This window comes from Silurus aristotelis (genome assembly GCF_946808225.1).
Source record: "Silurus aristotelis genome assembly, chromosome: 10".
In the NCBI taxonomy this organism is placed as follows: domain Eukaryota; kingdom Metazoa; phylum Chordata; class Actinopteri; order Siluriformes; family Siluridae; genus Silurus; species Silurus aristotelis.
Window position 1 is genome coordinate 23,363,575 of NC_139583.1, and position 16,818 is coordinate 23,380,392.

Genomic DNA, 16,818 nt, shown 5'->3' on the forward strand with positions numbered 1-16,818 from the left:
GTCCCTATGGAACAGCTGTCGGGTTGCCAGATTGCACAGTGTTCAACATTAAAGAAATCACTACAGGAAAAAGAGTTTCACATGTTCATGTCAATCGTTTATGATTTTTGTTTTAATGAACTGAATATGAACTGAATAATGTATTGTTTTACACTATAATTATAAAAAAAAATTAACAGAAATGTGTTTTTTTTTACCCCCCATGCTATTTCAATGATTTACCTGAAATAAATGGCACCAATTAAGGCTCCGCCCACTTTTGCTTGTTTCTATTTGTCATTATAATAAACATGTACATTTAAAAATTTTCATTTAAATAAATAAATATCGGACATGCCTTCTTCTTTGTTGTTTTTTTCCTTCTTTATTTCTGCTGTAGTCAACACTATAAACTAAAAGTAAAGACACTAAAATGATGACAGAACATATATGGAATTCTGTAGTCAATTAATGTTGTGATAACACTAACAGGGTTATTAACTCTATTCTATTTCATCTGCACAAGACAACTGATGGTCTAAAGCACAACAAGAAGGCAAGAAATGTCACATATAAAAAAAAGCACACATGTGAACTGAAACTTTGGTTTACTACATAATTCCATATGTATTCCTTCTTTGTAGTCTTTGGTATTAATGTATAATTTATAATTGTAACAATTAAGAATAACCACTGAAGGTGTATTAAAAATCACATTTATATACAGAAATAAAATTATTTACACAGGTTTCCTAATTCCTGGATCTAATGAGAACAATGTTTTGTGAATGAAACACAAAAATCTTTATACCATGGTTTTTTTAATGAAGCAATAATCTTTTTATTTTTTAATTAAGCATGCAAATACATGCATACATAATTATATAAATCTGTTGCCTATTCATGTCACCCAACTGTCGTTTTAATTAAATGACAAATTAGCGGAGTTATTTGGTACTATTAAAATTATGATTGTGAATCTTTGGATAGATAGATAGATAGATAGATAGATAGATAGATAGATAGATAGATAGATAGATAGATAGATAGATAGATAGATAGATAGATAGATAGATAGATAGATAGAGCTTTATTGTCATTGCAAAGTACATTTACATGTGTGAAAAAAATTAAAATAAATATATATACTTGACTTCTTTCCCAGACCAATATCTTGACAATATGATGTTTCTTTTCTTTATTAAATCTGGCAACCCTGGCCAGATGTGTAAGGAAGTACCATTGCGCCCCCTGTCTGGTTTTACATGCGTGATCAAATTCTCAGTGAATTGACCACAATAAATCCTTATCAAATTTTTACAGAGCAGTCTCTATACAAAACAGAAGAATATTTCTGCCCAAAATTAATTGCACTTTATATTAAATAAAATACCTACTACAGTTTTTCTCAGCTGCTTTGGAGCATTTCTCGAATCATTCTTAAGTAACCAGTAAGTGCATTTCTCAAAACAATTTGTACAAACAGCACAAAAATACACTGCACTATATATATATATATATGAAAAATCATTGTGACAAATTAAAAACCCTAAAACTACTGACATATAACCAAAAGCAGAATTAGGAGAATAGAACACCTACAGTGGGGGGAATAATTATTTGATCCCCAATTGATTTTGTAAATGTACCCCTTTAAAAAAAAAATTTACAGTCTAGAATTTTTATGGTAGGTTTATTTTAACAAAGAGACAGATTAAAAAAAAATCCATTAAAGAAAGGTTATAAATTAATTTGTATTTGATCGAGTAAAATAAGTATCTGATCCCCGAAATTAGTCCTGCAGCTTTAGGAAAGTTCTCCTAATATCAACTCGTTATGTGTATAAAAGACACCAGTCACAAAATCAACCTCTTCCACTAAAACCTCTCCATCAGGGACAAGATTGTAGACCTGCACAAGGCTGGAATGGGCTACAAGACCATCAGATCTTTGCCTTGGCCGTATGGGTCAATGTCATGCTGGAAGACCCGTCCACATCCCATCTTCAGAGGCCAGGAGGTTCTTATCCAAGATTCTACAGTGCATGGCCTCGTTCATTTGGTGAAAATCAGCAGGGGAGCGAATAATAATTACCCCCACTGTAGAGGATGTGCTTTTTGCTAAGAGAATCCCACAAATCTTCTAAAAACACCGGTCATGTTTTATTCATTACTTAATAATAGAAATAAGATTTGTAGTAATTACAATTTTTTTTTAATAACACAACAGTATACAGTGAAGATCATTTTCATGTTTATTTTCTGTAAAACAGAAACCAAACATTTATTCGCTGGGATTATTAAGGCCACTCATGTTTGATATTTGATACACACACACACACAAACACACAAACACACACACACACACACACACACACACACACACACACACACACACACCAAGAGAGCTTAACACCATCCACTTATCAAATAGCATCCATCGATTAACATTTCCTTGGCTAACTAACTCCGCCCACCTCATTTGCATTTACTGTGTTGCATTTATTCCACATTTTTATCTCAAATACATTCGAGCTCTGATAAACAAAATCAATTATAATATAGGGGTCAAGGAAATAAAAGCAGAGACATGAAAAATTGCTTCATCACCATAAAGTTTAAACAAACAACCAGTATAACCATCTAATTTCTTTCAAAAGTATTTCATTAATACACTTTTAACACACACAAAAAGAAGAAAGAAAGAAAAAAACAGAATGAAGAAGAATGTGCAGGGTATACAGGAAACCTGAAGGGAATTCTTCTCCAACACTGACGCCACAACAACTACGTCTCATTGACGTGGGCTGAAAGCTTTCTTTCAGAAGGCACGACGTGTCTCGGTCTCTTCAGCACTGACACACCTGAGAATCCAAACCAGAGAAGATGAAAAACCAAGGGTCCAAGTTTGGATAATCAAATGTATTTTTTAATCCAGTTGCATTTGAGGTATCATCCTCACAGATACATATTATGTGGACAAAAGTATTGGAACACCTGGTTTTTCCATTTTGTGTTGCCTTTTCTTAAATATTGATGACAGTTTTATAGGATGTCTTTGGATTCCATATAAAGGTTTATGTAAAAGATCTAATTTTTGCTTCACTTGAACTAGGAGACCCAAACTTGACCCAAGTGAGCTCCATGAAGATATGCTTTACGTGGGTCATAGTGGAAGATCTTGAGTGATCTGTTAGAAAGCTCGGACCTCAAACCTAATGAACACCTTTGGAATGAATTCGAACGCTGACTGCACCCCAGGCCTCCTCACCTCACCTACATCAGAACCAGACTAATGAGCTCAAATCTCCCTAAGCAAACTCTAAAAATCGAGTGGAACATCCTCCCAGAAGAGTCGAGTTTATTATAACAGCAAAAGGAGACAATGTAAAATGGGATGTTTAAAAAAAAAAAAAAAAAAAAAAAAAAAGGACAAACGACTCTTATGGTTATGTGTCACACAAACTTTTGTCCATATACTGTATATCAGAACGAAAATACTTTCATGTGACTCTTCAGTTTAAAATCCATCGTTTGGCTAAACGAATTCGAATTGATTTCATTTTCAGCTGCTTTAATAATTTCTTTGCACTTTCCCATCAAGACGTAGAGAAACAGAGAAATCTTTCAAATCGTGTCTCTCGCGCACTTCAAAATAACTCGTGTCAGCGTTTTTAACTAGCGTTTGAGTCGTCCGACGACAAATTATTTGCCGAGTACGGAAGCGTTTCTGGATTCGAAAATGGTCATACTGAGGCCTTGCATAATAACCTGAATGTGATCACGTGATCTTCCGTTGCATCAGGGATTTATTTGATAAAGAAATTTGCAGTTTTTCATTGGCATACTGGTATAATTTGTATTTTTTACACAATGCTGTTCGACTCTGCTGTGATAATGGAGTCGAAAGTATTTTTCCACTCGGACAGAGAAGATGCAGTGGCGCTTTACTACTTAAGACAGTAACCCACACCTGCACGTTCCGTTTAAACAGATCGGGTTCAAAACTATTCGAAGTCCCGTGCTATTCGAGCTGTGCTAACTGTGAAAGCTGCATTGCATTCTGGGACTCCGGGACCTCGATGTCTCCAATAATCCATCGTTACTATATGCTTGAAAATAACAAGGGAGGAAAAAAATGAACAGAAAGCTGATTGTTGTCCTTCTGGCTGAGATACATTGTGATGTGATGCCAGTGCTCATACAGCACCAACCAGGAAACTAGCACCGGTATGACTAATATTTCAATAGAAATATTTATTTCACGTGTGTTACAAGGTGGAGCGTTCCAGTAAGTGCTCGCTGCACATTAGATGCTGGTGTGATTTCGGAATGTATTTTTATTTTCCTTTCAAAACTGCAGGCCAAAAGCTTTTATTGCTCTTTGTGGGGCTCTAAATAAAAAAAAAATAAAAAAGAAGAAGCAGCAGCGAAGAAGAGGAAGTAGAACACTTGGAAAGAAGAAGCTTGGAAGCGGATCTTCTGTATGTGCATCAAAGGGAAAAATGGTGTACATTTCATTTTTGGCCAGAATATATGTTGAATCCATGAGCAGCTTTTTTTTTTTTCCTCTCCATCACCTTGCTTTTAATTACAGTCTCTGATACGGAGTCCATTACTGGTCACATGGTGTGATCTGAGGTCAGAGGCATATAGAAGTATTCAAGGGTGCAAAACACATTCAGACTGGTGCATAGGCAGAGTGCGCACACACACACACACACACACACACACACACACACACACACACACACACACACACACACACACACACACACACACACACACACACACACACACACACACACACACACACACACACACTCTCCATCACACACACGTCTTATTACGCGTACACACACACTAACATGGAATTGACAAATGGCATCCATATGCACCCTCATCTCTCTCTCTCACACACACACACACACACACACACACACACACACACACACACACACACACACACACACACACAGAAACCATCTTTGAACACATCATGTCTGTCCTCCACTTCATTCCACAAAACCTGAGCAGCTTGAACGTGAATATTGAAGGTGCATGTAAAAATCCCAGTGTTGTAGATAACGCACACACGTGCACACGCACGCACACAAGTGCACACACAGGCCAGTCTCCTGCGACAATCTTCTCCGTTCCTTCCTCAGTTCACTTACACTGCAGCGCTCTACAGTGTCACGCAGACACGTTGACGTCCAGCAAGGCCATGGTCCCATTAGTGGGTGGGTCTGGAGGTGGTGACGGAGTGGACTGGGGTGGGCCGACCAGGGCCGGGGGGCTGGAGTTGTTGGCTGTGCTGGTTTGGAACAGAATCTGCTGCAGCGCCTTGCGAAGGTTGGGGTGCAAGCGGTCCTGTGTTTGGTAAAACACCTCGACAGCGAAACACTTCAGGACTCCTCCACACAGGTCCTCATACAAAGGCACTGTGTACATGCGTGAGGTCTGTGGAGACGAACAGGAAACGGAGGTTACAGTAGAAATTTGCAGGCATAGATGACGTAGACTTTTTGTGAAAACTGGTACCGTAGTATTAATAAAGGCTACAAAGCAGAAGTATACAGTTAGAGGTTTAGTTTAAAGGAGAAAGTGCCAGAAACTTCCACTAGTCAATGTACACCAGTGGTGGAGTAATGAAGTAAATGTTATTCGTTACTGTGCTTAAGTAGCTTTTTTCACGTATCTGTACTTTACTGCAGTATTTCCATTTGGGGACACTTTTACTTCACTACATTTCAAAGTCAAATATCTTTTTACTCAACTACATTTTGTAAAATCAGTTGTTTCGTTTTATTTCTGAGTGGATAAAAACTTCAAAAAGTGGATTAAAGCCACCAATCAGGGTCGAGCATGTGCTCTGTTTTGAGCTTGTTTTGATCGGGGGTATCTACTTAACACCAACATACAGTTCAGAATCAGTTCAACAGCAAGCAGAACATTTAGAGAGGGATAAATGATGGACAAAACGCCTGACTCGAACTCGCCACAACAGAAGATTTTGGGCTCATGATAACTGTAATAGAGTTCAGTGTTTGACTCATTATGATCATTCATACTACAGTTTTTCTCAGCTGCTTTGGAGCATTTCTCAAATCATCCTTAATATTTGCAAACCAGGAAGTGCATTTCTCCAAACAATGTGTACAAACAGCACAATACATTGGATTTCTAGCAAAAACCTGTACTTTTCTCAGAATCCTTAGTTCATCTCTCAAAAGTAAGTATTTGTGTCAATGAACAACTCATTCCCATCAGAATGAAAAGTCGCTTTGTCATTGTTCACAATCAAGATCATCAAAATCTTTAGTCATGTTGTCAGTATGATGGTGCAGTTTCAGGATTTCTTGATATAAACTACGGTTTGGATCACAGTGACTGAAAATGTCAAATTTGATTTCCTTCTGTTTGTCATCTATGAACTACAGCAGCACAAATGTATTTATTTGATTGGATATTTGATTTACATTGATCCGGACAGGATTCACACTTTTACTGTACTGTACAAGTGTTCTTTTGTTTCTTAGTTCATCCATTGTCATAATGTATAATTCTGTGTTTTGCTCTGTATATACTCCAACTGAAGGTTCACGAGATTCACCTTTGACCTTTTTTAGATAACTAGTTGATTATTGGTTGATCGGATGCCATTCACTTTCCCTTATTAGTGACATTCAAGATTCATCTGCAAAATTCATCAATTCAACACATTTACAAATAAAACGTTTAATAGAAATTTAAGATGACAGATGATGATAACTGGTTTAACCATTTTGCATTCAATGACTTAAGCAATGAACTGATGCTGAGATGTTTTGGGAGTTAAAACTATTCAGGTGAAACCAGTATAATATATTTTGAACAACTGATGTAGGATGTACTACAATGTAGGAAACAGCAGACACTTGTACACAATCGATTAAATGAATGAACACAAATTACTAAATGAATTGAACAAGTAGTTTTGGAATTTTAATTTCTGATCTGAGAAACGCTCCAAAGCAACTGAGGAAAACTGTAATAGATCGGTGTGCTAAGAGTAACAGAGTCTTTTCACATAAACTGCAGTTGATTAAGCAAAAGGTCTTGTGACCAAAAAAAATAATAGGAACATTATAGCTGTAATGGATACGCTTAAAGGCGAATACTTTGTATTTAAGTTTAAAGGGAGTATTTTTTACTTTTACTGGAGTAATATTTTATCTACTGTATCTATATTTTAATCTAAAGTACATGGTTTATGTATTTAATCCACCACTGATGTACAAAAACCTGCAAAAAAAAAATTTTCATCTCACAAGCATCTGAAACTGAACCTTAACTAATTGAGTAAATCATGAGTTTAAATGCAAAAACATAAATAAATAAATAAATAAATAAATAAATAAATAAGAAGTAGTAACTGTGCAGTGATGACATAATGATGGATTATAACAGCTCTAAGAAAAAAAAATTGTTTCAATTGTTAATCAAGAATCAGAAATGCTAGGCTTTGTGTGACATCCTACATACTCACATGTTTGTGCAGGAAACTGCGAACGCGATGCAGGTCAGGATAGAAGCTGTTTCTCACAACGACCTGCAGCCAGCGAATCTGCACCTCTGCATTCATGCCATCCAGCAGAACCGAGTAGCAGCTCGATAGGAGACTCATCACTTCTGCAGAGCCATGAGAACAAAACGATATTTGCATATTAAAGCCCTGAGCACAGCGATTCAACGTTCTCGAAATAGACCTAAGTGTTCACCTTGTGGCAGAGGTGAGCGGTCCAGCAGCCGGTCCAGAAAGAGAACGGTCTGGAAGGTGCTCCATGTAGAGATGTCAAAGTTCGCAATGGCTTGGCGGTCAAGAGGCTCTGTGCCCCAGAGTTCACACAGCTGCTGGACGGGCCCCGTCAATATGCCCCCGGCGGAGAGATCCGGCTCACATAAAGGAGGACCGCACTCGTTTAGCCAGCGCTCAAACTCCAGTCCTGATACAAAGATGGGAAAACAAGAACAGATCGTTTCAATGACACGAAATGTTAGATGTTAGGAATAGCTAGGAGTGTCATATTTGATGTACACAGATCAGGCATAACATTATGACCACCTGCCTAATATTTTATATGTCCCCCTTTTGCTGCCAAAACAGTCCTGACCCATCGAGCATCAACAGCATTAACTTCTTCAGGAATTTGATCTACAGAAGCTCGTCTGTTGGATCGTACCACACAGACCAGCCTTCACTCTCCACGTGCATCAATGAGCTTCGGCAGTCCTACAAGAGCTGCAGTTTTGAAGATGCTTTGACCCAGACGTCTAGACATCACAATTTGGTCCTCGTCAAATTGTTCACTTGCCTCCTAATAAATCCCACCCACTAACAAGTGCCATGATGAAGAGATAATCAGTGTTATTCACTTTACATGTCATAATGTTATACCTGGTCGGTGTATCTGTGTGTGTGTGTGTGTGTGTGAGTACAAAAAATAAATAAATAAAAAAGGTATAAAATCTACAGGTTAAAATATAGACAAAGAAGAAGCGCAGGTATTTTTAAAAGTGTGTGTGATTGCACCTCACCTTCCCGCTGTGCCACGCAACTCTCCTTCAGCTCAGGAAAGAAGCCCAGAAAGAAATCTAACAGGTCCTGAGCAACCACACTGCTGAACCTGAACTGTTCGATGTATGCCTACATAAAGAAGAGGATTACTGTGTGTGTATATTCATTTGATTAAATTCAGTAGTACAACATTTATAATCTTCACGGAATTATTTTCTGTGTAACCGTACCTTAAAAATACTATTCAAATATGCACCATTTTATTTATTTACAGCTTTTTATCCTTTTAATCTTACACCAGAACATCTGAAACACCTCTGTTTATGTTCACTCGGCCTCTTTGAGCATGGATGCGAGGAAAACGGCATCTGGTTAGAAATCTTTTTTGGGGGGGGGGGGGGGGATTCTTTAGACTTTCTTTGGATGCGGAAGCATGAAATGTTCTCTTCGCTTGAAATACGAAACCCTTTTGCGCCAAGATCTCCTTAACCTACACCAGAACATGTCTCTACATCCTACACCTACACCAAATCTCCACAAATCTAGAGGAACATCTTAACAGTAGAGTAAAGAATCAAATAGGAAATCAAATTTTAAAAAAGCACATATGAATCTTGTGGTAAGGTGTCCACAAACATTCGTACATAAAGTGTGAATATACAGTCAGATAGAATAAAGCATTAAGAATCAAACAGCACTGCAGTCATGATTTAAACCCCCAGAACTTGTATAAAAAAAAATAAAAATAAAAAAAAAATAAAAAAAAATAAATAAAAAAAGGTTGACAAAAGGAACTTTTTGCTATCTAATTAACATATTCTTCACATTTCTATTATAACGGTTTCCATTATAAATGGAAAATATGGTAATCTGATCTTTCTACAATTATAGTGAGTGCTTCTTAATAAAGAAAATCACTTACCAAAGTTGAATAAAAAGCCATTAAAGCTCATGTTAATAAACCAGTGATTTGGTAATTGATGCTGTTGCATGCTGTGCTGCTCTACTCCGCAGATCTGCATAGCTTTTTCAACTTTAAAAACCTAGTACACACTACACCAGGACTCACAAGCGGCCGTGAGCGACGTTTTGTACTTCCTAAATAAACTATTACACTGCTGATGAGACACGGTTCTGACCAGAAAGTCTTTAGTTATATTCCAGGTACTACCGGTAAATGTTTAGATTGTTATAGATCTTATATAGCAGAGACTTTTCTGAATATTTAAAAGCTCATTAGAGTCAGAGGAATGAAAAGAATGTCTTCTAAACTTCTCACGACACTGACCTTGAGGAAAGTGTCAAATCTTTTGATGTCACCGCATAGTTGTGAGAGGTACGAGACAAAGCAAAAGCCTTTCTCATAGGTGAACAGGTTCATCAGACTGCTGGGGTTAACCCCTGAGGTAAAAATAGAGAGGCAATGACGGATTGACAATTAGAGATAGAATACAATTATGTACATTGGAATGGACTGTGAACACAAACTAGTGCTCTTTCTGTAAACAGAATGTTTGAGGTGTGTTACCTGGCTCAAACTTGGCTTGCAGCTTGCTCACTGGATTGTTGTCTCCGAGAAGACGCATTTGTCTGTGCAGCGCGTCCAAACGAAAGACCGTCTCCAGACAGGTGAGGGCTTCGCCTGCAAAAAAAGAAAAAAACCTGAATTAATGAAAAAAAGACACACCTCTGTTTACTGTGTGGAAATTTACTGAAGCTACTTCACTGAAACAGCTGGGGGGGGGGGGGGGGGGGGCAAACAAACAAAAAAAAAAAACACATGCTCTCGGTTTTCTTTGGTTGCCACATGTAAGCAGTTGTGATCCTTTCTGCACAGAGAAACATAACACCTGAACGTTCTGAAAACATAGAGTAGTTCAGGGAAAAATGAAAATTTCAGCCCCAAATGTGTTTATTTGCATACATGTATACACAATGTATGCCGCCCACAGACCTAAATGTATAGCAGAATGGGAGCTGTTGTGGTTTCTTTCAACAGAGTGGATATAATGGTACTCATTTATCAGGATTAAAATAGTAAATAAAACCTGGGAAACTGCACAAAAATGCCAGGATTGAACCCGAAATCCTGGCACTGAAATTCAGCAACTCTACTGTAACTAATCAATGTATTATACAGTGTAATTGATATATTTGTAAAATATAATCTGTACGAAAATGATCAGATGTACCAGATGACACCAAAACATTGCAGTTAATACAAATAAATTTAAGCCATTCGATTAGAACAAAAGAAACAGAAAAGTGATTCTGTGGGAGCTGCAGTGGCTAAGCTGCATTATTAGAAACCTGACACACTTCCAACACTTAGATGTCCTTTTGTTGTTTGCAGCTGGCTATAAGCTTTGGCTTTTATAGATTTTGTGGGTGTTGATAAATATAAATCAACTGCAGTTGTAGACCAAGTACGCGTACTATGTACTTGAGTTAAAGTTAAGGTAAAATATGACTCCAGTAAAAGTAAAAATGCTCCCTTTAAATTTTCACTTGAGTATAAGCACAAAAGTATTCACCTTTAAATGTGCTTAAGTATTCAAAGTACTATCATTTATTACAGCTATAACGTTCCTATTTTATTTTTCGCCACAAGATTTTTTTGCCTAATGAACTGAGTTTGTGTAAAAAGACTCTAATGTTACTTTTAACACACTGATCTATTAATAGAATGATGTTAATGAGTCAAACACTGATTGATATTTCTTACAATTATCATGAGCTCAAAACCTTCTTTTCAACTTCTTCAGAAAAATCGTGCAAATAAGTTCACGTGTGTTGTGGCGAGTTCAAATCAGGAGATTCTTCCATCATTTATTCCTCTCAAATGTTCTGCTTGCTGTTGAACTGATGCTGAACTGTATGTTGGTGATAAGTAGACATCACCAAGCGTCAATCAAAACAAATTCAAAACAGACCACGTGCTCTACCCTGATTGGTGGATTGATGCGTGTTTGACCAGTTAAGTTTTTATCCTCATAAATAAAAACGAACGACTGATTTTGCAAAATGTAGTTGAGTAAAAAGTACGAAATTTGGCTTTGAATGTAGTAAAGTTAAGGGTAAAAATCTCCCCGAATGGAATTACTTCAATAAAGTACAGATACGTGAAAAAGCTACTTACGTACAGTAACGAATTACATTGACTTTGTTACTGTTCACCACTGATCAGCTGTGATCATTTACGAGTGAGTCCAATTTATACATATTTATGTATACAAATTCACCACTACTAAAACATTTGAAAATCTGGAGAAAAAACTTCCCAAAGAAAAAAAAAAAAAAAAGTTAAGGCCCAATACTAGACCATGTACATAGTTTCTGGAAACTAAAGCGATGAGATTGTGGGTGTGTGTGGGTGAGTGTGTTTGTATGCGTGTACCATAAACCTCTGTAGTGATGCGCCTCTGTGCGTACGTGGCCAGCCCTTCGCTGAGCCACATCTCCTCCCAGGTGGCGTTTGTGACGGCGTTTCCGAACCAGCCGTGAGCGATTTCATGAATAACGTCAATCAAGAGGAACTCCTGACTTTCCAGAATGGAGGAGATGATGAAGGTGAGACATGGGTTCTCCATGGCCACGATAGGAAATGAAGGAGGGAGGAAAACAATGTCATACCTATGGAGGGGAGATATTCAGGAATGGGTCATATCCTGTGCATAACATAATCCCAAAATCCTAAAATGCAATCCTACAATGATGTTGCTCATTTTTATTAGGGCTGCAACAGTCAGTTGGTAACGTCAGGTAGTGATGTAGGGTGAGGAGGCCTGGGTACAGCCAGCATTCCAATTCATCCCAAAGGTGTTCAATAGGGAATAAGATTTTCCACTCCAACTCATATAAACCATATTTTCATGGAGCTGGCTTTGTGCACAGGGGCATTATCATGCTGAAAGAGGTTTGGGGTCTCCTAGCTCAAGTGAAGGGAAATTTCATGCTACTGCATCTTAAGACATCCCTCACAATTGTGTGCCTCGAATTTTGTGGTAAAAAAAAAAAAAACAAACAAACACATTTAACTGTAAAATACATATGGCTGGTGTCTCTAGATGTCCATTTAACATATATGTATTTATATATAATTATTATTATTATTTTTTTATTGTCTTGTTAGAATTCAAGCAAATCAAGGCTTGAATTGCTGTCATTATACTTAAAGTGTGCACAAATAAATAAATAAATAAATAAATAAATAAATAAATAAAACAGTTTAATTGCTTTCGTGTGACTAAATATCTTTACGGTGTATAGAATAAAACGAAACAAAAAATTTACTTTATATTGTTGAAAAACTTTCCAATAAATTATTTTTAATTTTGACTAAAAAATAAATAAAAAAAAAGGATTCTTTTTTTTTTAAATACTTAATTCACTGATAATTAAAACAAGCTACAGCCCCAGGTTTGTTTAAAAAAAAATTGTTTTATCCTTTTGGTTGACCTACATTACTTTAAAAAAGGCTGTGATGTCTTTTTGTAGTCTGTGGTCACCTCTTGCTCTATGCAGCAGAAGCAGTGAGAGGTTGCTGTGGTTTGCCATTTTCGATGTGACAATGCAGTGAGAAAGCACATCAGTACACCACAGACTCAAAATTAGTAGCGAATGCTGAACAGTGAATATCTGGAATTTTTATTCTAGTGCACTTCAATAGCATATTGTACAAGATTATAATGTGAATATCCGGTTACAAGACTGATCTGAGATGCTTAATAGTTCATTATATACCTGGGATCCCTTTGTACATTCTGCGATTTGCACCAGCTTCAAACCGAATAAAGTATAATAGTTTCAAATAAATGATCCTGGCAATGGCCTCAGTCTTCTGGAGCAATTCCGACAAAAAAGTTTGATGTGTCTTTGGTACACGAGTGTATGAAATGCAACAGTGCATTGTTTCATAGCTAATAATAGCCTCTTGTTCCTAACAACATATTAAAAGGGATTAATATTCACACAGCAGTGAAGTTCAGATGGACAGACACTCACCTGCCCCACACATAAGAGCCAAAGAGCTGCTCGGCCACGTCCAGGCAGCGCTCCACGCTGCCTCCCAGCTTACTGACAGCAGAAGTCAGGAGACAGGGCTCAGCCCACACACGGCTCCTACGTGCAGACACACACATGCACTCTAAATTTTTTATGTTCATATTTAAAACGGATATGACGAGACACGGCACATTGTTAGTCGACAGTCCATGAAAAAAAAAATATATATAGTTACTGTCAAGTCATTTAGACCAAAAAATAGAGAATAAAACCAAATGCTGCTCAACACTGCTTGGCACGTAGTAAAGCATGGTGGTGGTAGCATAATGATGGGAGTCCTTTTGGTTACCATGTTTTTTTTTTTGTGTTTAATACTTATGCATGCAATTCAGTTCATCTAAATCTCCTCCTCCTTTATGCTTAATGACAGTTTGATACAAGTTGTCCTATAAATTAATAACTATAAATAACTAAAAATTATCTTTAATAAAGGCTGCACATCCCTTAGTCTTTAATCTATTTTATTTATTTACATCCACATATGATGTCTGTCTGAGGAAGCTTTTTAATCCTCCATGGAAATCTGACCATGTGACCACAAGGCTACCAGGCCTGCACTGGATGGACTTTGAAACTTAAAAAAAAAAAAAACTCACCACTGAGCCACATGACCACATTGTTTGCAATTTTGTTGACAACTTCTGGGTCCATTTACTCTCACTTTGTATCTGAGCTTAACCACGTGGTGCCCTGAAAGGTATCTGGCTGATAAAAAATGATCAGGAATGTTCCAAAAGCCTGTTGTAAACGCTCTAATTCCCGGTGTGTATTTGTATTAAGCTATAAAGAAGGAGCCTGGAGGACAACACGCTGTTTGTTTGTTTTAGATTGTAGATTGGTGAATATATAGATATATACTAGATGACATAAGTATTGGGAACCCCAACTTTTCCAGCCATATGTGGTTCTTCCCCAAACTGGTCAACAAGTCTTTGGATAAAGTGGCTTGAAATTTTCCCTTCACTTACACTAGGAGACCCAAATAATGCCCCTGTGCACAAAGCCAGCTTCATGAAGATATGGTCGACATGGTTGGAGTGAAAGATCATGAGTGGCCTTTTATAAAGCTCTCACTTCAACCCTATTGAACACCTTTAGAATGAATTGAAACACTGATTGCACCCCAGGCCTCCTTCAAAGCACAACATTTTGTGGGACATCTTTCCAGAAGTGTGGAGCAGGGACTGAATGTGAAATGGGATGTTCAAAAAGGTACATATGAATCTAATGGTGAGGTGTTCAAATGTTTGCCCATATAGTGCATCTGACTAGTCATTAATTAACAACTTTAAAATTGTAATGGTTGCAGTAAGATATTTGGAACGATATATGAGATGTACCATGAACTTTAGAGCCATTGAATTTGCTTTAAATGTGGCAGCAGTGTTGGATTTAGTTTTTTAAACCACCAAAAAAATAAAATTAAAATAAAAATCTTTTAATAATCTCGTCGCACGCACCTGGGTCCGATGTCAGCGTGCTGTAGATTTCCAGCCACAAGTGCCACCAAGTAGGCAGGAACAGGGTACTCCATAGAAAACTGGAACAGCCGGTCCTGCTTAGAGTACACACTCCTGGAGGCACTCATTAGCACCGTCACTCCATCTGGAACCTGCCAGACCACACAAAGAAGAAAAGCTAAGAAACTGAACGTGCCTTCACTGAAAGTGAGAAAAGGGAGGCGTGTGAAAACCGAAGTTGAATCGAAAAAAAAAAAAAGGAAAAAAAAAAAAAGAAAGCAAGATCAAAAAGAAGACACGCTGTATCAAGATTGTGAAACTCGCAATGTTATTTTACAGATTATTCCCGAGAGTACGGAACATGACATATCAGGAAGTGATGAGAAGCAGCTCTCTGTAACAGCGTTTTATTCATCTTACACCACAGCAATTTTTGTTTATTGAAGAACATATACTGTTGTCATTTTTGTTGCTTAATGTTCATTAATGCAATGCCATCATCTGAGCCCATTTCCATAGCAAGATCAAGTCCTTCCGTATAATGTTCCATTATTTTCTTTGGTAATACATTTTGGAAGATTTCTATATGTACTTTCTGAGTAGAAAAGGTGTCTTTTGGTTTTTTAAAGTATTGCAGTTCATTAATGTGTGTTTTATGGTCATGTTTGTTTAACATTGATGACATTGATGACATGTTCAGGGTTCTTCTCAAAATTTCGCTCTAAATTTGGTGCTTTGAGTACAATTCTCTCATTCTGACCACTGGATGTTCAACATGGTACCTCATGGCAAATAACTGAGGAATTAAAATTGTTTCTCTCCACAAAGATGGACGAGGCTATAAGAAGATCAGTAACAGCCTGAAACTGAGTTACAGAAGAGTAGGCAGGGCCATAAAGAGGTTTTCCAAGATGGATTCCACTCAGAACAGGCCTCGCAAGGGTCTATCAAAGAGGTTGAGTCCTCATGCAGTGCGTCAGCTGCTTTAAAAAACAGACACGAGTGCTGCAGCATTGCTGCAGAGGTTGCAGAAGTGGAATGTCCGCTCGTCACACTGCAACAAGTCGGTTTGCAGAAGGAAACCTCATTTGAAACTGGCTCAAAAGAAAGCTTGCAAACAGTTTGCTGAAGACGACCTGTCCAAAAGCATGAATTACTGGAACCATGTCCTGTGTTCTGGTAAGACTAAGATAGACTTGTTTCGGTTCAGATGGTATCCAGCATGTTTGGCGACGCTCTGGTGAGGAAGACCAAGAAAATTGTTTCTTGCCTACAGCATAGTGGTTGTAGCATCATGGTCTGGGGCTGCATGAGTGCTACTGGTACTGGTGAGCTGCGGTTCATTGAGAGAAAAACATGGATTCCGACATGTTCTGTGACATTCTGAAGCAGAACATGATGCCTTCCTTCAGAAACTGGGCCGATCAGCAGTTTTCCAACATAATAACAGACCAAACACACTGCCAAGATAACAACTGCCTTGCCGAGGAAGCTGAAGGTGAAGGTAATAAAGTGGCCAAGTATGTCTCCAGACCTGAACCCTATTAATCACCTTTGGGGCATCCTCAAGTGGAGAAGCGCCACATAGCTAACATCCAGCAGCGCCGTGATGTCATTATGAAGGAGTGGAAGAGGATCCCAGCAACAACCTGTGCAGCTCTGATGAGTTCCATGTCCAGGAGGATTAGGGCAGTACTGGATAACAATGGTGCTCTATACTGCTATACAAGCTGCACGTTGGATACTCAAAGTATAT

At 37.8% G+C, this 16,818-nt stretch overlaps 1 protein-coding gene across 1 annotated transcript in view; it reads right to left on the bottom strand.

Moving 5' to 3' along the window:
- Window positions 1–4,868: 4,868 nt before the first annotated feature.
- The window catches only part of rnpepl1 (arginyl aminopeptidase like 1), a 21,492-nt gene continuing 9,542 nt past the window's right edge, over window positions 4,869–16,818 (bottom strand). The window contains exons 3-11 of the mRNA XM_083552972.1: window positions 15,063–15,214; window positions 13,543–13,659; window positions 11,936–12,171; window positions 10,067–10,180; window positions 9,827–9,939; window positions 8,559–8,667; window positions 7,742–7,966; window positions 7,510–7,652; window positions 4,869–5,441 (exon numbers count right to left, since the gene is read on the bottom strand). Coding sequence (XP_083409098.1) covers window positions 5,175–5,441; window positions 7,510–7,652; window positions 7,742–7,966; window positions 8,559–8,667; window positions 9,827–9,939; window positions 10,067–10,180; window positions 11,936–12,171; window positions 13,543–13,659; window positions 15,063–15,214 — 1,476 coding nt within the window. The 3' untranslated portion in view covers window positions 4,869–5,174. The remainder of the gene's footprint in view (window positions 5,442–7,509; window positions 7,653–7,741; window positions 7,967–8,558; window positions 8,668–9,826; window positions 9,940–10,066; window positions 10,181–11,935; window positions 12,172–13,542; window positions 13,660–15,062; window positions 15,215–16,818) is intronic.